Source organism: Psammomys obesus, unplaced genomic scaffold, assembly GCF_907164565.1.
Source record: "Psammomys obesus unplaced genomic scaffold, mPsaObe1.curated_primary_1811, whole genome shotgun sequence".
NCBI classification, from domain to species: domain Eukaryota; kingdom Metazoa; phylum Chordata; class Mammalia; order Rodentia; family Muridae; genus Psammomys; species Psammomys obesus.
This window is the reverse complement of record NW_026592890.1, coordinates 24,108,920-24,135,927: the sequence shown is the minus strand read 5'-3', so window position 1 is coordinate 24,135,927 and position 27,008 is coordinate 24,108,920. Positions and strand designations below refer to the sequence as shown.

At 44.8% G+C, this 27,008-nt stretch overlaps 1 protein-coding gene across 1 annotated transcript in view; it reads right to left on the bottom strand.

The window, feature by feature from the left end:
• Window positions 1–27,008, bottom strand: part of LOC129683262 (uncharacterized) — a 144,415-nt gene that overhangs the window by 70,368 nt on the left and 47,039 nt on the right. Inside the window, 9 exon segments of the mRNA XM_055615877.1 lie at window positions 1,116–1,227; window positions 2,162–2,319; window positions 9,210–9,347; window positions 10,115–10,208; window positions 12,608–12,763; window positions 15,099–15,301; window positions 17,772–18,000; window positions 19,453–19,574; window positions 20,421–20,621. Coding sequence (XP_055471852.1) covers window positions 1,116–1,227; window positions 2,162–2,319; window positions 9,210–9,347; window positions 10,115–10,208; window positions 12,608–12,763; window positions 15,099–15,301; window positions 17,772–18,000; window positions 19,453–19,574; window positions 20,421–20,621 — 1,413 coding nt within the window.

Genomic DNA, 27,008 nt, shown 5'->3' with positions numbered 1-27,008 from the left:
CAGGCCCTGGCCACTTTCTACCTGAGCTATTTTTCAAGCTTGTGTTTGTCGAGGGCAGCCCTTGGGGCTGAGGAAGTGTGTTTCTCTCTAGGAAAAAGGGCAGGTTTGCTATAAAAGAGGCCCCCCCAGCTTTGTGGGTTCCCACCGTGGCGGACACTGGGTGCTTGCTGCCTCTTCCACGCCATCTCTGTGGGACTTGGGAAGCAAGGAGAATGGACACAAACATGACCCTTGTGTTGTCTGCTCTGCTGAGAGGAGTCAGTTCTTTGTCTCTGGCCTCAGTCCCATCCTTAGGTTAAGGGACTTACTAACCTGCCAGTAGGCTAAAATCCTGGAGCCAGCAGACATGATCTAAGTTCTTTCTGGTCTGGTGGGTGTCGGGTAATTCTGGAGATCCGTAAGGGGCTTATACATTCCCTACAGTCACTATTTTTTGAGAATTGTTTGTTTTGGGAAGAATCGATGCATTTTGCCTCCATTATTACTCATCAGTAATTCTGCTGTTATAACTGCTGTTATAATATCAGTAATTCAGCAGTAATAACTGCTGTTATTCCCTCTGCATGCCTGTCTCAGGGAGCGGCAAAGCCTAGATAGAGATAATAAACCTTGCCATTTTCTTCCAGATAACTGCATATTAAAATGAAGCGGATAATGAAGTACTATTGACTACAATTGGGATTTATTTTAAATGACTAAAAGTTTGAGTTTTAATATTTTCTAAATGATTTGACTAATATTTGGAAAAAAAAAAACTTAAGTAGGAACACACCAGTGGCTTCTGAGAAGCAAAGATAGCAGGTGCCCAAGTCACCTACCCCTGCAGGTCACTCAAAAGCAGCAAGTGTCCTGACACAGGCTCTCAGACTAGTCCATTTAGAAAGTGACAAGACAAAAAAAAAAATATGACTTCAGAAATACGGGCATTTCTTAGACATGACAGTAGTTTCTGTAGAAACTACAAGTCGGTAGATCCTATCCTGACTGAGTTCCACTTTTCATTTTCAGTTCCGTGCAGGTTGCTTACAGGATGCTTACAAAATTCAGAATGTCTATTTGCTCCAACACAAAAAAAGAGTGAGAGTTTTAGAAAGCCCGTCTCCTTTCACACTCACGGGGCTCTGTGTCCTGTCGGCCATCGTCTGTTTCCTCTGCAGGAAGCTGTTCAGCATCATGTCCCGCAAGCCCGCCTTTTCTAGCTGAATAGATAGGAAGGCCTCTGGAGTGCTGACAGAGAGAAAGAGCTGAGCTGAGGGCGGAGGCAGGCGTAGTGGAGCTCTCAGTAACTGCAGCAGGTCAGGCTGCTCCGTCTCCACAGTGACTACCTTCTTCAGTGCATCTGATGACTCAGATGCCACTGTGCTCCTTTAAAGACCCTGTGTGTCTAAGGTATGCGTCAGCAGTCCCTCCTCAGCCATCAGAGCCTGGGCAGTGTGCCCTCTGCCTCAGCCTCAGAGATACCTGAACCGAAGCCCCCCCCCCCCACCAACTAGACACTGTTCTTAAATATTCCTTCCACTGGGGAAATGTGGTCTGAAGACGCCTGACCTCTGGTCTTATGTCCCATCAGCAGCGTCTTCGTTAGAAGTTATTTTGGTTGACATCATTTTTCACTCCATATTTGCCAAATTAAATTAGAGTGCCCTTGGCACCCAACAACAAATCCAGAGTGGTTATAATTATTAGAGAGCATGTCTGTGCCTTTCTCCATCTCAGTGGAAGAGATCAAAGCACAGTAGGGCATCCTTGGTGGTGGATATGCTCCGTGGGCACCATGATTCTCAGAGGACCCTCCCATTATTCTGATCAGCAGGAAAATCTCTTGTAAGAACACTGAAAGCGGTTTTGCGCTTCTCAATCTTAAGTGTTTACAGAAAATCTGGAGCCACGTATTTATCTCTCAGCTCTTGAAGAAGAGTATAAAAAAAGATCTACAGGGAAAGAAGCAGAGGGGAGTGAGAGAAAGAAAGAGAAATTGAAGAGAAGGGAGGAAAAAGGAAGAGAGGAGGAAAGAACCAAAATTAGGATGCGCCAACTCTCCCTCATAGACTGGACTATATCTGAAGGGGTATTCATATAACACCTCCATGTGAGACCTTAAAAGAATAAAGAACAAACTATTTTTCTTCTTACTCAAATATCCACCCACTGGATGTAGTACCTTTTAGAAGTCTTAAATCCTTCTGAAGAATGGGTAAGGGTGTCGGGGGCTTTTGGAGTCGGGGCTAAGAGCAAGCGCTCTGTGCCATTCGCAGCTCTGGACTCTCTTCTTCTGGTTGAACTCATTCCGCCATGATGCCTCAGATCTGAACGCACTTCCTAAACCATTTGAAACCAACATGAATTCAGTTTGTTGGATGTATAGGCTCAGAAGGGTTGCTGGAATACAGCAGACCCCACATATATGTGACTGGCAGGAAGAGAAGGAAAGGGGGAAGAGGAGGAGGTGGGGTGGGAAGAGAGACATGACTTTGCATACTGAAGGGCTAAGGCTAGTTCCAGAATACGAGAACAGTCATGTAAAGTGCTCTCAGAAAAAGCCTCCTACCTACCAAGTCGTGAAATTCTGTGTGTGGATCAGCTTCTAAAGAAGACACTAATGGACTGCCCAGACCTGCTAATGGATTGCAAAAATCTGGAAAATTCCCCCAAGTATACCCAAGCATATCTGCATTATATAAACCTTCTGTGGCAATGTAAGGCTAAAATAGAAAATCAGTATCTTCCACTATTCTAGCATGGTCCATTATGGAGATGGAGGGTAGAAGTCTTTTATGTTTTACCAACTATTAACTGAAAGAAAAAGGTTACGTGTTCAAAGGGAAGATCATTCTTCAATGACACGATCAAGGAGTTATCATATTGAAATTACGTAAGGAGGGTGAGGTAAAAAAGAAGAGACTCCCAGAGATGAAAAAAAAAAAATCTAAAGTTCCAACTTCATTCTCCCCACCCACCCAAGATCCCTAGGGCATCCTAGTGTGCAGGAAATGGAAGTCTCAAAAGAGGGGTCATTTTACCAGGCCATAAGACAGTAGGAGGAAAGAGAACAAAGGTTCAGAGTTCATGCCCGGGGCTGATGCTTACTGCAGGTCTCATCTATTTTCTCTTACCTTCTAGAACCTGTTTCTTCACCCAGAACAAAGGCTACTCATGAGAGTGGGAAAAAAATCCTTTTGGCCTGTGTGTTTCCATTATATGGCTTCCTGATTGCTTGAACTACAGATGCTGTTGAATCCAGCATTCACACCCAAATTACTCATCTGTAGCCATCTGTAGCCATTGTAGGCTCAACTATTGCCCCTTTTCTGCATTTTTGTTTTTTCAAGTGTGTCCACATCTCTTTTTAACTCTTAATCCTCTGATACTTGCAAATTGCTTGCTCAGTTCTAATTTAGTTTTGTTGTTGTTGTTGGTTTTGTTTTGTTTGTTTTTGTTTTTGTTTTTGAGACAGAATCTTATGTAGCCCACGCCTTCTTAACTCTGGTCCTGTAGCTTTTATTCCAACCCAGTGAGTAGAACTCCCAAGTGAGCAGGGAAACCGTGAATGTTGGACATCTCCATTTTAATCTGTACCCATCTGCTTTGCTCCTCTTCATTCAGATCTATCAAATTTGACTCTCCTTTTTAAAAGAGTAACTTTCTTTATTGAAGAAATAGTTAAAACTTTACAAAAATATTTTTAAAGCATACGGTTCGGTAAGTTCTGATGTGTATTTGGTATGTATTCAACTATGAAACATCACCGCCATTTTAACTTACAGCCTCACGCCTATCCTTCTCTCCCTATTCTCCTCAAAAACTCCTCTGTTTTTGGCAATTATAGGCTAAGATGGAATTACCTTGAATTTTACATAGAATTATGCAGAATTTGGTTCTTTTGTCTGGCTTCATCCACATCGTTGTTGGTGTCAACAATTTATTTCTTTGTACTACTGTGCAGTATATTATTATACGAATAGGCCAAAATGTGCTCGTGTATTCTCCTATTGGAGGGCTCTTAGATTTTTCCAGTTCTTGACTGTCATGGATACAACTTCTCTAGAAATTGACATACAAATTTTTGTAAGGCCATGTGCTTTCATTTCTCTTAACTAAATACCTAGATGTTGAACGCCCAGTTCCTATGGTCGGTACATGTTTAACCTTTTAGGAAACTGCTTAATTATTTCTCAGGTGGTCGCATCACTTTACTCTATAGTGCGCAGTATACAGAGGCTTCAGATCGTCCATACCCTCGCCAGCACTGGAGATGGTCAGTTTTTTACACTTTAGCTGTTCTAATGGGAGTGAATTATTTCTCAGTGGGGTTTTAAGTTTCTTTTCTCCAATGGTTACTGTTGTTGAACATCTTTTCACCACTTATTTTCCAGGCTGTCCTTTTGATGGCTCATTGATTCTTGAAATATCCTTTTTTTTTTTTTTGCATCAGTATATACTATTGTTCTGTCTCATCTCTTTCTTTACTTTCTTTATCCATTCTATTTCTTGATTATGTTATCAGACCCTTTCCTGTCCCACAGTTGTTAAAATTCTATAAATCTGTCTGTACATACATCTTATGAAGAAGTAATCATAAAATTTACTTTAGAGTTCAAAGAGGGCTGGACGTTTTCTGGAAGATGTAATACGATAGGGCAAGACAGTGCAGAGGTTCCTCCATCTTGTATTCTTGCTAAGGCCATTTTAGGCTTAATTAGATTTTGATTTTCTTGATAGAGAATTCTTTAGGAAATTACTCAACTTTATTCTAGAAATCCTAGGTCAAGGTGCCTCAGCTAGCTTATTTTAGCTTCTGTTAAAATGGTTGCTTGTGCAACACTTTCCCTGTAGCTGCTGAAGGGGATAATGGGATATTTTTCCCTTGGAAAAAAAAAAAAGAAAAGGTTTTTGCCTTTAAAAGACCCTTGGTCTAAATCATTGATTCTTAACCTTTCTAATGCTGTGACCCTTTAACACAGTTCCTCATGTTGTGGTGACCCCAGTCATAAAAATATTTCCTTGCTACTTCATAACTGTAATTTTTCTACTGCTATAGATCATAATGTAAACATCTGATATTCAGGATATCTGCCAAGAAACCCCTGTGAAAGGGTCATTCAACCCCCTCAAAGGGGTTTGTGACTCACAGGTTGAGAACCATTTATTGGTCTAAATACTTGGGGCTATATTTGGGTCCTGTAATAACTGAGTGAAGTCCTAGCTAGCTAGAATAAAGACTTTTAATTGGCCATAAACTGTGTGTGTGTAACTGGTCATCTGTAGTGGCAGCGTCATAACAATAATTGAGTTGAATGATGGAGGATGAGTAGCATCCTTTAGATGAAAAAAAAAAAGTGTGAGGAGAAGTGGGGTGTGGCAGAATAGGGACCAAATGTCCAGGGGAAATATGAGAAGAGGCACAGAGACACACAGAGCTTACAGACTGTCTAAGACTCTTTTTTTTTTTAAAAAAGATTTATTTGTTTATTATTTATACATTGTTCTGCCTGCACGTGTGCTTACACACCAGAAGAGGGCACTCATTATGGATGGTTGTGAGCCCCCACGTGGCTGCTGGGAATTGAACTCAGGACCTTTAGGAAGAACAGTCAATGCTCTTAACCTCCGAGCCATCTCTCCAGCCCCTGTCTAAGACTCTTAAAATAGAGTTCAGAGGACTTGGCAGAGGAGAGAGAGCTTGGGTCAGAGAGGGAAGATCTTGTATACCTAGCTGAGAATATTGGGTCTTGTGCTTTGGGATACAAAGAACCACTACAGGTTTTTAATCACTGAGGCGTGACTGCTGTGTGCATTGCGTGTGGGTGTTCCCAACAATATTATTTCCGATAGCCAAAAAGTAAAGGAAATTGATTGGCAAATAGATAAACAAAATGTAGTATATCCACATGACAGAATATTATCCAGTAATAAAAAGGAATGGAGTATAATAGATGTCATAACACAGACAGACTTTAAAAAATATCATGCTAAATTTAAAAAGCCAAACACAAAGGGCCACATGTATAATGACATTTATATGAACAGCGGAGATATGCAAATCCAGAGACAGGAAACGTTTAGTAGTTACCAGGGACTGAGGGGAGGGGAAATGGTACTTAGGTGCAGGGTTTCTTTCAAAAGTGTTACAAATATTTCTAAAATAAAAACTGTCACTGGTTGTATGGTCTTGTGAATAGACTACAGAAGCGAATCAGACACTTTTTTAATTTTTATTTTTGTTTATATGTATATGTGCCTCTGTCTGTGGTGAGTGTCTCTTTACATGTGAGTAGGTATCTGAGGAGGTCGTGTGGGAGGGCATCTGAGGAGGCGGTGTGTGTGTGTGTGTGTGTGTGTGTGTGTGTGTTTGAGGAAGCCATGTATGTGCACATGTGTGTATCCAAGGAGGCTTTGTGTGTGTGTGTTTGTCTGGAGAGGCCATGTGTGTGAGTTTCTGAGGGGACCATGTGTGTGGGAGTGCCTGAGGAGGCTCAAGAAAGAGTCAGAGCTCTTAGAACTGCAGCTACAGGCGGTTGTGAACACAGAAGTGTGGTTCTGGGAACAGATCTCATGCTCTCTGGAAGAGCAGCAGGTCTCTTTACTGCTAGACTGTCTGTCCAGCCCCTGAATTGGACTCTTTAAAGGAGTAATTTTGTATTCTGTGAATTTTATCTCTACAACAGAAAGACAGAACTAAAAATATGAGGGTAAGGAGTACATACAGTGTAGTAGGTTTGTGAGAAAAGAAATCAAGGGCCAGCAGGATGGTGTTGGGTAAGGGCACTTGCCATCAAAGCCCAATGACCGAGTTCCACCTAGAGCCCATACTGTGGGAGGAGAGAACTGACTCCTATGAGTTATTCTCTGATCTCTCTGCATGGGCTATGGCATGGTCACTGGTCCTCCAGCACTAGCTACAATTTTTAAAAAGAAAATTAGGATCAAATGTGTCTCCCTACATTTTCAAAAAGAATTATTGGAAGGATAAACACGAAAACAACTGAGTCCTTTTTCTACAAATGGGAAGAGTGGGAAACTGGTACATTTTTTCCTAGATGAGTCTAGCCGGTTCTATTTTAGAGCAATATACGAATGAAGTACGTCACCACTCACATTCAGCAAAGGTTGGGGGTGGGGCAGAAGGAAGGAACACTGGGAAGTGGGATATGATAAAATATATATTTTTATATTGCCTCATTTTTTCACATTGACTCAAAACTCCCAAGGTCTTGTTATCACTAAGCAACCAGAATAACCCTGAGGAGCTTAAGTGCCAGCAGCAGGCACAGTTGGTGTTCTCACACCCCTCACCCCCGATCTTCCACTGCCCATTCACCTCTTTTTTCTCTCAGAGGCTGACCATGGAAACTAAATTTGTTTTTTCTGCAGAGGTCAAGGAAACCCTAATCTTAAATGTACAAATCTTCCTTTCAACTGTAGATAGGGCTCCCTTGCAGACGTGGTTTTGTCTCAGGCCCTCAAAAAGGGGAGAAGGGTCAGAGCAGACAGGCCTTGTGGGGTCTTCTGGAGACTGGCTAGGCAAGAAGTTAGATACGGGGTGTGTTGGGCACTGTGTCTCCGGATTAGACAGAGGATTACACACTCAGGATCTAGGAAATGGTTGTGTCTCATGGCTGTGTCTCCTGAAGGCCAGAATGCCCCATTTGTGGTAAAATATCCTGGAAGCTACACTGGAGTTCTTCGCATTATATCTGAAACTCAGGCTCCAGGAGAGCTTGCTTTTCTTCCTTCCTTCCTTTCTTCCTTCCTTCCATCCCTTCCTTCCTTGTTTATTTTGTTGTTGTTTGAGACAGGGTCTCACTATGTAACCCTGGCTGTCCTGGAACTCACTCCGTAGACCAGGATAACCCTGAGCCCACAGAGATCCTACTGCTTCTGCAGGACACTTTTTTAGATCCACATGTGTTTTAATCAGGGTCTATATCACCAAAAGGTCCTGGCTTCATTAGAAAATTCTTGGTACTGTGGTTTTTGGTGTCCCCATTTCTCAAGGACTTTTCAAGATGATCAAAGGAAGAAATACCCTAAAAGAGAGATGGGGTCTGCCATGATTTTGGAGGGGTGTCATATTTACCCCATAAATATGCTGATCCCTCATAAATATTCATTATAACTTCTTAAAAGTTGAAATAGCCCAACAGGTGGCTAACTACCTACCACCCGCCACCACACCCCACTTTTCAGGTAAGCTCAATCTAATCTCTCACTAGAAGGAATCACTCTTTGCTTTGTTTTGCTCAATAAACTTCTGCTTAAACTATCTGTGTTCCTTGGATGAATTCTGTCCTTTGGGGGGGGGGGGAACACAAGATCTGAGGAGAACCCTTCCCCTAATCAGGTTCTCACCTAATCCCTTAGAACAGGTTCACATCCTTTCTGTCTAGTTGCTTTTCTACATTCTTCTCCAAGCCTCTGTGTAGGCCACAGGATCCATAAGGCCCACATGCAACAGAGTCTCTCCAAAGGGCAGAGTTCAGACACGCAGAGGGGACACAAGGGGACATGCAGAGGCTTTCAAGAAAGTGACAGAGAACCCATCCACATGCCATAGGACAGTGTACCCCAACACTAAGGGAACCATATCTCCCAAACTCAGGACCCTTCCGGCTGCCTCAACTGCCTCTTCATCTGGTTGCTTAATTATGTCTTTTTGAGCATTCCTGTAATAAACAGTGAAGTGTGCCTCCTTCCATTCTGTGAGAACTCTATCCAGGGAGCTCCAAGTTGTAGCCAGCCAACCAGAAGTCCCAGAGGCCTAGCCTTGTGTCTGGGTCTGAAATGGGAGCAGTGTTGATGCTGAAGCTTTTTAACCTGTGAGCTCTGTGCCCACCTGCAGAAGCTTGGCATCATAATGGAATTGAATGCAAGCAGTCCCAGATGCTGTCTTCTGCAGGATTTATTGCTTCCTTGATGGTGGGGAGAAATCTCCACAGCTTTTTGGAGCCTCAGAAATAGTCTATATTTTGAGTAAGAGTGTGAGAAACTGCATCTGTTTTTCCTATACAGATAAGAAAGGAAAGGTGAGAGAGGATGGAGGGAAAGGAAGAAAAAAAAAGGAGAAAGGGAGAGAAGGGGGAGGAAAGAGGAGGAAAAAGGAACGGAAAGGAGAGGAAGGAGGAAGAAGGGAAGGAGGAAAAGTGGGGCAGCTTGGCATTAGCTGCTGGCAGGGGCAGGATGCCTCTGGCTTCTCCATCATTTAGGCTGACCTTGATATCAACAGGGCTGTCCACTCCAGGGATATGATAGAAAGATGTCTGTTGAATGGCCACCATCAAAGCATTTTTCTGTACAGTTTGACATGCGAGGGTCACTTGCATATTTTCCACTCCAGAATGGAACAAGAGCTGCAGGAAGAGAATTTGAATTGTTAGAGATTACCTCCAGAGGAAGGAGGAGCTGACAGTGGAGCTCATCGCTTAGAACTGCATGCTCCACTGTCAGATTGAACCTGCTCTTCCCCAGCCAGCAGCTCATCCCAGGCAGGGAGTCTCTGGGTCTGACCTGCTATGTAGCAGGACACAGGAAGTTCCCCTGTGGTCAGGGAAGGGCTCTGATTAGCTACATGGACTTAGGAGCAGGCTACTGAAAGCCAGGATTAGCTTAAAGTCATCAAGAAAGACATCTACACATAAAGAAGCAAAGAGATTCAAGGGGAAAGGAGAAAAATGGCACCAGGTTTTAAAAGCTCCAGGTGTATACTTTGAAAGTTAAACTTGCTGTATGTACTTTGAACTCTAACAGAAGTCCTCAGGGCTCAAGCCAGGCCTGTGCAAGGCCAGCACTGTTAATAATAAAGAAAAGCTTTTCTTTTGTTTGAGACAGTCTTTCAAGTAGCCCAGGATAGCTTCAAATTAAAACTCACTATGTAGTTGAGGCTGATCTTGAACTCCCAATCTTCCTGCCTCCATCTCCCCAGTGCTGGGATTACAGAAATATGCCATGATGTTAGGTGAGGCTTGGGGGAAAGATTTTCATATGGATGGAAGCCAATTTATGTGAATTAAAGTTTTTTTGTTTAAGAACACAAGAATAAATTGTTTCATTTTACTTTAGTTTCCTTTTCAATTTTATCTTTTTAAAAATAAATAAGTAAATACACAGAATCCCTTACCTTGAGGATGGTTTCTTTTGTATAAAAGCTGAATTTGCCGATTTGGTTATCATCCAGCTCAGAGATGGCTAAGGAGAGGGTGGAGGGTGAGTACCTGTAAGGAGGAGAGTAGAGCTGTCCTGTCCTGACACGCTGCCTGCCAGGGAACGCCCATCTGGCAGCACAGGAAGGCAACTGACCAGATCTGGGATGCCAATTGTAACAGCAAACTTTACAGAGGGCCAGAAACGCTCTGGACTTGGTTGTGGTGACCACGCCATACGGCTGGAAGTCCTTTTTTCCTCATCACACTTGTTTCTTCTTACTTGCTTGACCACACCCGGTCAGGATCCCCCACTAACTCTTCTTTTAAACAACCTTAAATGGCGTCTACTTGCTCTCTGTGCTCCGGCAGCTAGTCGTTCTCTATACTGTGTTCCTGCCTTGGGGGTGTGATTTTTTTGTCAAGTAACTTACGATTTATCAGTCTTTGTCTTCTCGTCTGTCTGTGGGAACCACTGATTATTGGAAAATTATGGCAACTGTGAAATTTATGTGTACGAATGTGCTTTGTAAAGTGTAAGTCGTATGTGGCTTGCATGCTGCTCACACATGTGGCTCCAAAGCAACAAACTGGCATACATAAAATCAAGTCAAGACGCATGCTCTCTAAGTACACAGATCACCCTTTCAGAAGGCTCCTCTTGTCTTGAAGCACAACTGGACATCACTGGGAGGCCTGGTCAAGACTTGACCAGACTACAGAGCATTTGGGCAGCTTGTGCCAATAGGAAGATTCTAGCCCTGGTTTTTCTAGAAGTGTAAAATATCGTCTCTGGGAAAGCCTTCTTTTGAACACCCCTAAACAGTGTCTATGTCTTGCTCTCTGTTGCTCCAGGAGCTAACTGTTCTCTCTACTATGCTCCTGCCTTATCTCTACCGTGAAAGTTGGAGAGCTGGCCTCATCTGAGGCCCCATCACACTCCCTGACTTTCAGCATTGGTCTTGTTTTCGCTAGTGAGGTGAAACAGAGCAAGAGAAACTTGCCCTCATGGAATTATTTGGCAGTGTGTGGAGACATCTTCAATTGTCAGAAACAAACAAGGGGTATGTAGGTTGAAGAGAAGAATGGAGAGGAGGAAGAGAAGGAAAAAGAGTAGAAGGAGGAGGAGGACAGAGGCTGTAGCTGGCATCTCTCGAGCAGAAGTCAAGAATGCTGCTAAGTAACCCAAGGCACATGTAGGGCAATGACCTTCCTCCACTCACTAGTGACAAATGCAGCCCTCATTTCCAGGATGCCAAGATATCCCCAACAGTATCCTGCCATGCTAACGTCTTTTAGTCCCGCCCACACTCTGGGGAGTCCATCGGCCTGGTAACACATCTGAATCATATTTTGAGCAGTGATCTATGCTAGAAGTACAGACTTTTCCTCTCTGGTGCTGTCCCTGTGGCCCTACCAGGGATGGTGCCAGTACTAGGGATCTCTAGGGGCAGCTGGGATCCTGGGAGGAAGGACAGACTAGCTCAGAAGAAAAGCAGTGGGCGCAGGAGAAGCTGGTCCTCCCCACACACCACAGGTTGGCCTAGAGAAAGAAGAGGTGCCTTGCTGTAAGTGAGTAGATGGGGCCTGACGCCGAGCAGAGTGGTGGGGCTGCCCTGGGCCATGAGAGAGCTTTTCATTGGTTGGAACTGGTTTCCTGTGAAGGGAGTCTACTAAGATGTGCGCATGTGCGACCTCTGTGTTTTTTGTTACTGAAGCAGAAGATGCTGTCTTCTTTCTGGTCTGGGAAAGAGAAAGAGGAGGCCAGCCCTCACTCCCCTCATTACAGGACACGGGTACCTGCAAAGCTGGGGAGCCTGTGGTTCCCTTTGCGTTCTCTGACCTGGTTCTCCCATGTCTCGGTGATTTTGTATGTTTCTCGTTATTGATTTTCTTTTTTCCGTGTGTGTGTGTGTGTGTGTGTGTGTATGTGTGTGTGTGTGTGTATGTGTGTGTTGGTAGTGGTCATATGTGTATACGTGTTTGTATGCATAGGGTGCATGCGTGGGTGCGGGTGCTCGCATGTGTAGAGGCCCGAAGTTGATGTCAGGAATTGTTTTCATCCAGCGCTTACAGATATAGCAATTCTGTCTAGCCAGCTTGCTCTGAGGATCATCTGTCTCAGCCTTCTGAGGCTGGGACCCTAGGTCACCACGCCCATGAGGGCTCAGGGCATTTACATGGGTTCTGGGATCCGAACCCCAGTCCTCAAGATCATGCAGCAAGCTCTTTAGCCACAGAGGCATCTTTCCAAAATGAATTTGTGTTTTTAAATCCAGTTATACTCTGGATTGAAATATTGTTTTTCCTCCTTATTAAAAAAGAAAATAATAAGGAAGAAAGAAACTGGCGTGATGACAGGTTACATCCAAGGAAGAGAACTGAGAACTCTCCACCTGCATGCCCAGCAGTGACGGGAAGCATTCTCACAATCATCGGACCTCGACAGCACCTACCTTCTGTAGGCTCACCTGTCTATTCGGCTGCTGTCCTCCAGCAGAGAAGTGATAAAGACCGGAAGGGGTGGTTCCACCCTGTCCTTGTGTGACGCAAACTCAAAGGGAACAGGCCTCAGATACAAATGGGATTCTTCAAAACCCATCTCCTGTGCCAATTCCTTGTACAGCCTTAAAGAGGAAGGAAGGAGCAAGGGTTCATTTTTTTTTTAGTGGTTTTTCCTGAAAGACAAGCAAGCCATGAGGAAGTAGACACCTAAGATTAAGCACAAACACACAACAGAAACAGATGGAGACCTATCTTATGCAAAGTGAGTTATCTAGAAGGATCTTATGCACCGTTTCCCACTTGGTCAGGCAGATGATAGAAAAGTTAAAGCAGGGCATGTGATGCTCTTGGGTACCATCTCAACTCTCTCTTCCTGCTATGCTAGGAACCCCCATGGTAGTCAGTGTTTCCTTCTGAGCAACTTTGACTGTCTTCTCTTGGAGCTCTTCACTCCTAACACCTTGGCCCCTTCCTGGATCCACACAGTCCGTGCTCCTGCCCCATGACCAACCTTCCCCAGTTTTCACTGGCTTTTTTTTTTTTTTTTAAGTTCAGACATGGTCTCTAGAACCATTTCCTCATGTAAGAATCTGCAACCCTTAGCACTGTCCTGATTCACCTCTGAGCTCCATTCAGATGTCCCTCTGGCGGCTGAGCCGGTCTCCTGACACCTTTAATCTAAGCCAGTTCTCTCCGTGAGTTCAGCTGGCACCTGGGTCGGTATGTCAGAGCTGTCACAAAGTACCAGTGAACGCATCGGATGCTTGGTGTGTAAACAACAGAAACCCACTGTCTCAGCTCTGGGGTCACGATGTGGGCAAGTTGGCTCCTCCTCGGGCTGTGAGGAAGGAGCTGTCCACTCTTCTCTCTCTAGCTTGTAATGGTGCCTTCTCCCCACCTTCCCGTGTAGTCTGCCTCAGGGTCCCTCTCGTGAGTTCAACTGTCTGTTGGATTCAGATCCAGCCCAATGCCCTCTGCTTCATTTGACTGTCTCGAGCAGACTTGCCCATCTTGATGTACTAGTTCTTGATCCCATATGTTTTAGACCCAGTTCTATTCATAGCATCATTTCCCATGATGCTTTCCCTGATCTGCTCAGAAAGAATGACATATTCCCTTTGCTGTGCTCCCAACGTTTTTTTTTTTTTCCAAATGAGAAGAGTATCATTAGTATAATAGATTATGGGTAATTTTTACATTATTAACTCCCCGGAGGCTCATCCATCGCAGAGAGGCAGTGTCTGGGAGGTAGCAGCCTAACTGATAGCAGCTCCGTTTCTGATTCTACTACTTTCTAATTTGGAGACTTTGGCCTAATTACTTAAGTTTTCTGACCCTCTATTTCCTTGCTAATGAAGTGTTTGCCCCTGTCTCATAAGCATAGTCTAAGAATGTAATGAAATGATACATAGAAAGTCCCATGAAGACTGTGGTCAAGCAGGCCCTCTATGGTGGCTGGTGGTTGGCTGAACCATCTATGCCTGCAGGGCCTCTTGTGGGAATCAGAACAGCACTATCTGTATTGAAACAGACCCTCTAGCTCCATTTTTCTCCTTTAAGAAAAGTCTTACCATGGTCTCCTACTAAAAACTGCCATAGGCCTCGTTAGCATCTCTCTTCTCTGACCTGCTGAGCCCCTAACCCCAGATGCTGCCACTGACACATTCTTGCGTCTCTAGCCCCTCAGCTGCTCTGCTTTGTTGGATGCAATCGAAAAGCCAGCCAAAATCCTCAGGGTGACTGGTGTGGCTCAGGCCTCGTACCAGGAGCTATGGTGGGTTGTCCCCCAAAGTTCACATGTTAGAAATTTAGTCCCAATACAAGAATAGCTGACAGAGTTTTAAGAGCTGATTGGCTGTGAGGCCTCAGCTGTTAGAGAAGTAGGCCAGCTATTGTAGAAGTGGGTTCCTGATAAAAGAACATTCACTTCCCCCTACTTCTGACTTTCTGACTTTCCCTGTTTCTTCTCTCCCCGCTCCACCTATGAGCATAAGCAAGCGCATGCTCTGTTACCCATCTGTCTTCTGTCATGGGCTGCTGTGGCAAGAAGGCTCTTGTCAGATGTGGACCCCGTGACCTTAGCTTTCTCGAGGTCCAGAGCTGTTAGAAAGAGATTTCTATTCTTTATAAATGACAGGGTCTTTGAGAGTCTGTTCAATAGCACAAACGGATTCAGATTCTAGGTCCCAGGATGTCATGGTAAATAGTCTGGTGGGGATTTTTGTGTTGGAAAGCTGACAAACATTAAGCATCTAAGCAAAAGGACACGTGCTGAGTGGGGGAGGGGGGAATGTGGCTACCCCTGGGAGACTCTTGCCCATTGAATGGTCAGAGAGCCTCATAGGGAGGCTTGGAGAAAAGGAAGGAAGGAGTAAGGTGATGATTTCAGTCTAGCTGCTCTAGGGAGCAGAGGACAAGGCTTGAGGCCGGGAGCCCTGGGATCTATCCCCCACTGACCCAGCCAAGTGTGCGCTCTCCACACTCGCTTCTATCAGCCGGTGACGGAGGGTCAGGACTTCCAGAAGTTTGGAAAATGTCTCCAGGAGCAGGGTGTGGAAATCTTGGCCCTCTTCCTGTCCCTTGTCCACCGCAGACCTGAGTGCAAGCAGGCCCACCTCCTCCACGAGAAAGGGATCACCCATCACATTAGCTGAGAAGAGCTGAAAGGAAACCGAGAAATCTGAAAACCCCCAAAAAGGAAATAGCACGTGTGCCAAAAAGAAAAAAAAAAAATACTGTTCATGGTACAGGCCTGGAAGGCATGATATGCTGGGCCACCAACCAGACACTAACAGATAATAACTACTTATAGGGCTGCCCAGAGGATTATGGGAGCTAATATACGCAGAAACATTTTTTTATATTATAATGGCAAGTGTTGTTATTATAAATGTTTTGAGTCTAAACACAAAAACTAGGGGAGGGGGAACTGAATTGAAATAAAAGTGACTGACTTTAAAAGTATATTTAAAAATCGGAGCTATGGTTCAGTGGTTAAAAGCACTGGCTGCGTTTCCAGGGGTCTTGGGTTGGAGCCCCAGCACCCACATGGCGGCTCAGAACTACTCACAACTCCAGTGCTAAGGGATCCAATGCCTTCCTTGGCTTCCACAGGCACCCAGTAGGCAAATGGCACACAGACATACATACAGGCAAAAGACCCACAGACATAAAATAAAACACTTAAAAATGTTTTGGGGGCCAATAACAATTTTTATAAACCTCTTTAATTGCAGTTTAAAATTTTTTTTCACCCATATGAACTCATTTTAGTTTTCACCACATCCCCTAGGCAGTGTCAAAGATCTCATTATTCTTCTTTAGTAATGAAGAATCTAAAATGACTGGGAATTAAACCGAGGGCCTCATGCTAGGTCAGCCCTTTGCTATGGATTTACTTTTTATTTTTACTTTCAAGCAAGACCTCACTATGTTGCCCAGGCTGGCCTCGAACTTGTAACCCTCCTGCTTCAGCCTTCTGAGACCGTGAGCCTGTCCCCAGGCCTGGCTTGTGACCTTTAAACTTTACAAGGTCATTTAGCAGTACCAAGAGTAACTTTAGCGCCCCACTTCTAAGTTCTGTGGCTTCACAGGACCCCACCTGCCTCACAGTGCCCCCCTCACTCCCAGGTGACCCCATGTGATCCATGAAATATCCAAGGGTGCCCTTAATACCCTTTAATGCCCTTTTGCCTTAGGGAACAGCTGGGCTCTCATATTTCCACTGTCCTCTAAAGCGCCCCTTTCAGTAAGGACCTAGTTGGAGGACCTTCATCTCCTTTTTCTGGTTTGTGCCGGAGGATACAGCTTCCTTAACTAGGTATCTACCAGAAAACTTGTCTACTGGAGACGTGATTTCCAGGCCTCTAAAGAGAGAGCCAAGAGATCTGTTAAATTCCTGCATTTTTTTTTCTTCCCAGAGGGCAATGCTGCATCCATTTTTTAACTCAAAAGTTTAGTCTAAATAACTCAGTTATTTCTAGATTGAATTATGAACATATTTCAAAAAACAATAAATAAAATTGTGCCATCAGCAGGAGACTAGACAAGCACCTCAGACGGTCACTGTAATTTATAAGACAGTTTATAAAATATGACTACAGGACACCATGAGCATAGAAAATGGAGGTAAGACAAATGGCTCCTCACTGCGGGAACATCTCAGTTTCTGCCTCACACATCATCCCATGTACATTAATCCTAGGAAACAGTAAGAGAGCTAGATGTTTAAAAATTAAATCCCTTAAAACTGGGATAAAATGAGGCAAATGAAATATCTAACTAAATGCTTTTCTTCCTGCATTTAGGAGGATAGAAAAAAAAAAATCGCAAAGGAAATGGTCAACAGATCCTACTATGCAAAAATAAGAGTTTTGTTTAAAAAAAAGGCAAGTGAAAAAATATTTGCTGAAAATAGGATAGACAAAAAGGTTAAAATTCTATTTCATTAAAGCTCAGATAACTGGAGAGCAGTGAAATTATTTTCTCAGATAAGCGAACCAAAAAGAAGCGCGCGCGCGCACGCGCGCGCGCACACACACACACACACACACAGACAGCCAGTGACTAAATGTGTTAAAAACAATCTCAGCCGAAGCTGGAGAGATGGCTCAGAGACTGGCCACTCACTGTTCCTGCAGAGGACCTGGGCTTGGTTCCCAGCACCCACATCGGGCAGCTCACACCGCCTATAGGTCATCTGTAAGCGGCTGTGTGCACGCGGTGGGCATAAATCCACACAGGTGTGTACACTCACAATATATATATGTCATCAGGCACAGCCTCAAGCATTGGCCGTTACGGTTGTCCAGCGTCTCCCCAGACCACAAACACACTGTGTAGCATTAAAGCGCCAGTGTGAGAACTGAGAAAATATTTTTCACATACGTATGTAATCCTCCATTTGACTTAAATTATAGTTGCATTCTTATACACTAGCTATAACCTTCACCTCCCACCAAAAATAAAAAAAAATTACATAGAAATACTGGCAAGGCTTGTGAGCGTGCTCTTGCTCTGACCAAATAGAAGTGGAACAGTGCCAAACAGCCAAACACAGCTAAACAGAACCATCTGGAAGGAAGCGGTGCCTTTGCCAGGGACCCAACTGTCCTGGTACAGAACACCTACATCTCTGTGGAGCTGCGCGCTGTACCAGGCCTCGGCCTTGGCTGGGGTGAGCCACAGGTCCAGGGCAAGCTGCAGGACGCGTTTCTCCAGCTGGGCGAGCCTGCTGGGGGACGCAGGCTTGTGGGCGTGGCGAGCCTCGCGCAACACGTGCTCCAGAGCTTCCGGGATGAGCCCAACCAGGCCAAGGGACGGGTGGACCTCCAACAGATGGGCGTTTTCTGTAGCTGGGCTTGAAGACGAGAAGACAGGATGGTTTTATTTTTCACAACAAAGCATAAAGGTAGCTTTTTTTTTTTTTTTTTTTTTTGGAAAGATGTCTGACTTTATATTTTTAAAGACCAATTACTAGACATCCAGGCCCTTCTAAAGACCGGGGAGCACAGAGGGAATTGACCAGCAATGCAACATGCTCTTTGCTTTAACACAAGCCCTGAAGAGTGGGAAGAAACTGATGTATTTCCAATTTGCTTACTGGACAAGTAAACAAATTACTGTAACAAAACTGTCGACACTTAACTAACCACCTGAAAACAGAATAGCTTAACAATAAAAATGATTACATAAAAATAATAATTTCCACTATTTTTGCATCTTTTTTTTTTCTTTCCTTCACCCAAATGTTAATGAACAAAGACAATCTTTTAAAAGTCCTCTGTACACTGTTGGGACTCCTTCATATTTTAGGATAGATGAAGGCCAATATCAATAAAACACTTAACTGCGGATTAATTTCTTTTTTAAATAAAGGCTACAGAACAAGACAGGGGTCTCCCTACCTTAAGACTGAAGGGCACAAATATTTCCATTAGAGTCTATATAAAAGGGTTTCTGCTTGGTCCTAGATCTTGAAGCACACAGCTCAAAGCCTGTATACAAGCTTCGGCCAAACAAATGGCACTGGGTTTGCGGACCAGTCTGACAGCTTTGAGTATCCATTCTAGTCTTAGCCTGATTTGCCAAAAGCCATTTCCGGAGCAGCAGATTCTTTCCACAGCAAGATGTGCTGGTGCCTAGCTCGTTATCATGATGACCTCAGTGTTTCGAGGTCTATGGGGACCTGAGCGCTTTCTTAAGAAGGTAGAATTTCAGCTACTGTCTCTCACAGTGCAGCTTGACTGTCCCCAAGATGTACCTGTCGTGTCAACTTCTTCCATAAAGACTGTCTTTAATGTGCACCTATAGGTGGGGGCCACGCCCGTGTTCAAAAGTATGTGCTGGGTGTTAAGAGACTCGAGACAATTACTCTCCCCGTGTGGAGGCAACTCGGAGATTTTTCATCTCAGGCTATCTGGCTCAATTGTGAGGGGTCTCCTCACAATTTCCTCCAACTCAAAGGAACGGGGTAAGGAAGTAGTCATTTGGGAGGGAGTGACAAAATACGTCCCCGCCCTGAGTGGCTGCAGGAAACTGAACACTGCTCTTTGAAGAGGGAATGCTCAGATGCTCACCTGGAACAATGCTCAGAAGAGTGAGACTGTGAGAAGAAAGAAATTCCTTTCAGAGAAACTTTAAAGTGCTCGCAGGATTCAGATACAGGAGCCGGGCTCAAGGTCTCTGCTCAAGGCCTCTCACATCCACGAAACCTTGAATGGTGCTTAAGAGCTTCGTACTTTGATCCAATACTGCAACCTTAACCACTCTCCAAGAGGAAACGGAAAATGCTAATGCAACATCAACTCACCAGCTATTGCCGAAGGCAACAAAGTGCTTGCAAATTATGTCCAGGGGAAGTCCGAACGTCTTTCCAGCCTCGGGGTGGTCCTCTCGACAGAGCCTTTGGACATATTCCCGCTGCTGCTCTAGCTAAAAAGAACAAATATTCCCCAGACCTGAGCTACGAGCCTTGGATAAACCCCGGTGTCTCTATCATCTCACTAGTTTTCACCCAGGAGTGGCTTTGAAGACTTATCTACGATGGAACATTCTGGTTTCTCCATCAAAGGTCAGCCAAGAAAAGGAAAGCCAACCAATCTGAAAAAGCCAAAGAAACCTGGGCCCGTGGCACGTGCCTTCAATCCCAGCACCCAGGAGGCAGACACAGGTGCATTCCTTCGAATTCAAGGCCAGCCTGGTCTATATTGAGGGGTTTCAGACCAGCCAGAGCTACACAGTGAGTACAAGGCAGCCAGGGCTACAGTGCAGGAGCCTGTCTCAATAAAATAAAATGAAATGAAATAAGCAAAAGTCAGTGTGGTGCATATCTGTAACTCCAGCACTTGAGGCAGGATTTCCAGGGGTTCAGGGCGAGCCTAGGCTCCTTTGTGAGACCTTGTCTCAAAAACAAAAAGGAAGCAAACAAACAAAACCACCCAAACAAAAATCTTCTCTGTATGGGGGGAAAAAAATCAAAATTTTATATGACAGTGTTTTAGAAAGGTGCACCTCTAGACCTTCGTTGATGATAACTCTGATCTCATAAAAGGTCCCCGATTCCTCCATGTGTGTAAGGTTAACTGTAGCTGGGGTTACACGCCTCCCTTTAAGACCTCAGTTATGCTTGGAATTCAGAAGCGCAAATGAGCTTACAAATAAACACTCTGCCCAGAAATCCCAGATTCTGGACCTGCCATGAAAGAACGTTACTTGTATTTCTGGCTTGCAGCTCTCACCCTCCTCCCAGGAGGAGCCATCCAAGCTCTCGCTACTCACGTGGTAGCTGCCGATGGCCCTGGCTAGCTGCAGGTGAAGCTTCAGGCTGGTGCAGTCGTCTCGGTAGGCCTTGGTGAAATACGAGTGGGCGAGATCAAACTTGGGGCGTCGGTACATGATGTCAGTCATTGCTTGCGCCAAGGCGAACCTCCCCCCGGGGTCCAGCGTGTGCTGGTAGGCTTCCAGGTAATTATCTAGAAGCTGAAAATAAGGCTTACGGTCAGAAGACGGTGGGGGCATCTCTGTGCCAGCAGACAAGATGGAAACTTCACCGAGGGCCTTGACGAGTCCCGGGGCCTTAATGGAAGACAGATACTGGAACCTCTGGGTAGCTAGTGGTCTGGTACTGGCAAACACGGTTAAAAGCTGGTGAGTTAGCAAACCGGCAGGGTAAAGAGGGCAAGAGCTGGAGCCGGAAGAAACTGGACTTAAATCTGCTTTTGTTCTTTCTTCCCCTCATCTTTACAAACGGAAGGAACGCCATGTGGTTGATAGTCCTGTTTGCTGTTGCTGGACCGCTAGATATCCAGATTTCCAGAGAACCTGACAACCCTAACCACCTGGAACTAAGTCTAAAGAGGTCTTCATCCCCTTTCCCGTCTAACCTTCTTTCTCTCCTATCTAGGGTTGAGGGCTTGGAAGGGAGACAGAGACTTAAGAAACCCCAAACAAAGTAGAGTTTAAAAAACAGTGCCTACAAGAACCCGAGTCTGATCCCCCAGAACCCACATTTTAAAAAATGCCGGGTAGCCGGGTGCCGTAGCCCACGCCTGTGATCCCAGCACTCTGGGAGGCAGAGGCAGACAGATCTCTGTGAGTGGTAGGCCTGTCTGGTCTACAAATCGAATCCAGGATGGCCAAGGCTACACGGAGAAACCCTGTTTCAAAAAAAACAAAAACAAAACAAAACAAAAACAAACAAAAGGCAGGCATAGTGGCGTTTCTTTGTAATGTTAGCACTGAAGAGGCAGAGGCAGGCAGATCCCTGCGGACCACTGGCCAGCTAGCCTAGCCCTACTTGGGGAGTTCTAGGCTGAAGAGAGACCCTGTCTCAAAAAGAACATAGATGGCATCTGAAAAGTGACACCTAGCTTCCATATGCATGCACATACATGTGCAAGAGCACCTTACACACATGTATCCTCATACACGAATGTGTACACACACATACACACATACAGAAATCATGGGCTTGAGGCTGTCATTTTCATACATTGTTTTTCTTCATTCCCCTCCTCCATTCCCCTTCCCCATCCCCCTGGCTGGCCCCCTTCCCTGCAGTGCCTCGGCACCCTCCCTCTTTTTCTACCTCACTGTCTCTTTTCTAGTTTCATGTCCCAAGCACCCAACCCCACACTCACATACAAACATTAAAGTCTAGGATTTGCAGCTGAGAGAAAACATACACGCATCTTCCCATGTCTGGGAGAGTTTGTCTAACATAAGTCTTATTTGTATCTATTTTTTTTCTGCAAGCATCATGATTTTATTTTCCTTTATAGCTGAATAAAATTCCACTGTTTATGTGTACCACATTTTTCTATTACATATTCATCTACTGACAGACGTCTAAGCTGATTCCACGTTCTGGCTATTGTGAATAGAGCAGCAATAATCGTGAGCGCCCAAGTGTCTCTGGTAGAATTTACAGTCCTCTGGGTATACGCCCGGGACTGACATAGCTGGGCCATCTGGTAGTTCTATTCTGTGAGAAACCTTCACACTGATCTCCATAGCTGCTCTGGCAGTTACATTCCGACCGACAGAATAGAAGGACTCCAAGCTCCCATCTCCTCAGCAAGCTCATTGCTGCTTGTTTTCTTGAGTCAGCCATTCTGACGGGGGTGAGGTGGTCTCTCAGACAAGTTTCAGTTCACATTTCCCTGATCAGCAAGAATGCTGAACACTATTTCAAATGTCATTTGGGCCAGGGAGATGGCTGGGTGGTTACGAACACCTGTAGCTAAGCCTTAAGACTTGGGTTCAATCCCCGGGATCTGTTGACACGGTGGAAGCAGAGAACTGACTCTTACAAGCTGACCTCTGACCTCCACATGGGCGCCATGGCACACACAGGCAAAGTCGGTAGCAGTGTCATAAAAAAGTAATAAAATATTTAGTTGCTACTGTGTTTCCTCTTTTGAGAAGTATCTGACCAGTTCGTGGGCCTATTTGTGGATGGGAAGATTACCTTTTCACTTGTGGGCTTGAGTCCTCTGTTCTCTGAGACCTCCACATGTACACACAGTCAACCCCTCTGTCTTTTGTCATTTATTTCCAAGGCCCATGGCACTGAATTGGCAGGTGCAGAGGAGGAAGAATTTTCCTTTTTTACCAAGAGGGACTGAACAGACACTAGGAGTCGGATGTCATCTATACAGAGGTGTTCCTATCTGCCTGCGCAATGTCAAGGCTTGTGGAAGTGACTCTGGGAATTTGTTAGTACCTCACAGACTCTTAGGTTTGAACATGTGGTCTCCAGCTGGTGGTACCGTTTCAAGACGTTGTGGAACATTTGAAGAGTGGAAGAAGTGGATCTGGTGGTGTGGGCCTTGAAGTTTGCAGCCCAGGGTGACTTCCTGTCCTGTCCTGTTGTGAGGAAGTAAGGATCCCCAGCTACACTCTCCCTCCTGTTGCCATGGAGCTGCTTGCCTCCATGCCTTCCAAATCAAGATCCATTACAGAAGCTCAACTGTGTGAGCCAGAATAAATCCTTCCTCTCCGAAGTGGCTTCTTTTAGGCATTTCATCACAGCACACAGAAAAGTGATTAACGTGGCGCTCACGCTTTTGTGGGTGCCCTTTTGGAAAGGTGCCAAATCCAACCAAGAGGAGCCAGAAGCTCAGGCTGCCTTGGAAGGAATGCTGAGGGATCAGAAACTCACACTTCAAAGCATGGCGTGAAGAAAGGTGGTGAATTTCGTATGGCTCTAAGTTCATCCCAGAGAAAATGAGGATGGTCTAAGTGATCGCCCAAGATCTGCTCTAGAGTAATAGCCAACTGTTAACAGAAAGGAAGAAGAAATGAAGGAATGACTCCAGGGGCTCAGAGTGTCTCAGCTGTCCCAGAGAGATTAAGGAAGAAACATGTACTTCCTGGCTGGGTCAGGGCAATCCTGGGAGCTGGTTTATTGTATTTAAACTTCTTGACCTGTTTTTGGACAAAGAGCCCAATTGTTGGTTTCTTTCACAAGGGATATTGGCTTGCAGGAGAGTCCCTTCTGGCCATCCCAATGTGGTGAAGCCAAGTTGCAGAGGACCTTGCTAAACTGAATGCTTACTGTCAATGAAAAGGTTGCTAGGGTCAGCAAATAAGAACACAGAATGTCCAGACAGTCTAAAAGAGTCCAGCAAGAAAGGTACCAAGCCCGAGTACCTGAGTTCACTCTCTGGAAGTCACATCACAGAAGGCAAGAGCACACTCCCCTAAGTTATCCTCTGAATTGTCTAATGTGAGCTGGGGCACGCCTACTGAGCCCCAACTAAGGCTGCACCCCCCAAAGTAAGTAGAAATACAAGGCATCCAAGCAACTTTTAATTTCAGCTGAGTAACAAATACTCGTAAGTATGACCCAAATATTGTAATATTTTTATCTGTTGAGAAGGAAAATGTAATTTAAGGTAATAACATCTTTTCAGTCTTTCGGTTCAGCTGAGAGAAAGTTTCCGGTGTCAACTGCAACATTTTATTATGGATTCCTTCCTAGCAAGGGTGGGGCATGATCCTTCTGCCTCACGGGTTCTATTTGTTAGCTGTTTGCTAACTGGCCCAGTTCCATTTAAACTCCAGGCTGGCATTTGCCTGAGAAACCTTCCCAACTTGACAAATGTCACCTTTGTGTGTCAAGGACCAACTCTCAGCAAAGAAATATGCTCTTCACAGGGAGAGTAGCAGGGAAATGCTGGAGAAAATAGGAAAACAGACAAAACTGATAATACAAAACCTCACTGGGCTCACCTGATTTGTGAGATTGTCTTATTTGTAAGATCTAAGATTTATGATAACTTTTTGAAGACACACCAAAGTGTCAGACAGGAAATCGGCGGAAGCAGATGCAGCCTGCCATAGACCCTCTCCCCCTTGTCGCAGGGATAATGCATGAAAATCACGTTAATGCTGCCTAGGTGGATTCGAATTGTTGCAGAAGGTGTCTGGTGACTTGAGGGAAAGCAGGAGATGGGACAGCATGATCTAAAAGCTGTCCCACCAACTCTCTGGCTTCTCTAGTCCCCCAAGCCACATAAGCTGACATCAGCTCTGATTTTATCGTCTTCATACACACAGTGGTTATTTTAAGGACTTGAAAGAACCTAATACATCGCAGGGCCTCTTAAATGGCGATACCCATACATTTAACAATTGAAAACAGCTGAGAAGACTTGGCAGCGCAGTCAGTGTGGGGGTCGGGGACCAATTGTACCTCAGATGGAAATTTGGCTCAGCCACGTAAGATGGGTTCTTTGGCTAGAATTTCTGACTTGGAAGACCATATTTTACAATTTTGGCCCAGAAAGCTCAGTTTCTATAGGGAACTTCTTATTCTCCAGGTAGGATTCAAGGGAAAGATATTTTCAACAATTGTTTTAAATTAAAATAGCTTCATGTCCCCTGGAAGGAGCCAGAGGGCAGCTTTGACAGCTTAGCATGTAATGAACTACAGTGTGGCTGAGGGCTTGGTCTCTGTCCTTCCTTCCTTTGACTCTTCTGCTGCCATTGAATCCTGCCTGAGGCTTCCATGAAAGGGAAAGAGAAGACTGGTGTGTCTACACACACACACACACACACACACACACACACACACACACACACAGAAGAATTAGGTAAAAGAGGTCTACAGACCTTTTTCCTGCTAATCTCCTACCTCAGGTCAGAGGGTTGGAAGGGAGATAAAGGCATTTAAGAACCTAAAATAATTAGGCTTTTGAAAAATATAAGCCTACAGTCTGAGTTTCTCACTGGTGGTCGCTATTTGTGAAAAGAACTGTCTCCCAAAGTCTGAGCCTGGCACCTTTTCAGCTCAGACAGTTGTTTCCAAACGATCAGTGATCTGCATCTCTGTGAGTAACTGACCGGGGGGCACATAAAACTGTTAGAACGACACCACCTTCACTTGCCGGTTTTCAGACCACATGGCAGCTGTGGTCGGCTGGCTTCCACACCCAGGCACTCCTGACAGAGCCCTACAGAGCTGCAAGGGCCACCTGAGCTCTGAGCCTACTCTGGGGCCTTGGACACATCTTCCTCAACATTGTACTGCACTCTTAGTCAGTGGGCACCCTCCAGCTCTTTCCTGTTGGCCCTTACAAACTATTTCTTCCCTGTTTGGCTTCAGTTTAGGCTACTCCTGCTCCACAGCCTGCTCCATAAAAGTAGGTATCACCAGGGGCCCATTCAGACACTCCATCTTTTTCCACTCATGGCTACGGTAGAGGTGATCTCTTCTCTAAGGGTTTCTTATTCAATCCATCCTCCATGTAGACGTTAAGACAGCTACTGAAAACATTTCTCACCTACGGCTCTTCTTCACTTCTCCAAAGCGTCTCAACTCATTCCAACGGTCATGTAACTGAATATAGGGAACACACGCACACACACACACGCACGCACGCACGCGCGCACGGCAATATTAAAGGGTTTATGAATACACAACAATGAAAACCTAACTCACAATCAAATGCATAGGCGCAGTGCTTGCCCACCTTGCATTAGTCATGTGCCTTCCGTGCAGGCTGAGTTTCTAAGCACGTAACATACACACTTCATACTTTTAACGTCATCCCACCATACAGTGCCAATACACACTGCCTGAAACACCCAACTGAGGTTTGAGAACACTGTATGTTATAAATTTCAGTGTTTGGCCATACGTGTAAGTGTTCTGTTCTGATAAGAGCATAATGATTTAATTGTGAAAAAACCAAGGTTATTTTTACTGTTTTTGCACTTCCATTCTTCAGCATATTAAGTATCAAATTAGTGTATCTTTGAAGTGGGTTGGAGTAAAGAAACAGGGAGAGCCATTTCATTGGTTTGGAAATTTACTTTTGTTCTTAGTAAGCAGTAGAACCGCAGTACACCAAAGAATTTTTTAAACTAAATTTCTTTATGATTTACTATCAGTGATGCTTGATCTGTACATCTTTTATATATAGGTATATGTCTGGAGCTGTGTAAAATTTTCTTAGACAAAATGGATTACAAATGGGAACATTTCAAGAAACCTGAGTTATCCAATGAACCTTAAAATTAACTAGTTCACTGGGGGTGGGGAGTGGAGTGGGAAGGCCCGGGAGAGAAAACGAAAAAATGATGGAGGAACATCTCTGGGCCAGGGGAGGTGCCTGGGAGTCTATGGGGTGACCCTAGCTGAGACTCTTCAGGGGATATGGAGCCTGAAGTTGTCACCTCCTGTAGCAGGGGGAACTCCCAGTGCGGGTGTGGGGGCACCAACTCACCCATAAAACCAGTGACCCCAAATTAGTCTTTCCTACAAGAAGTATAGGGATAAAGATGGAGCAGAGATTGAGGGAATGGGAAAACTAATGAGCAGCCCAACTTGAGACCCACCCCATGGGACAGAGCCAACCC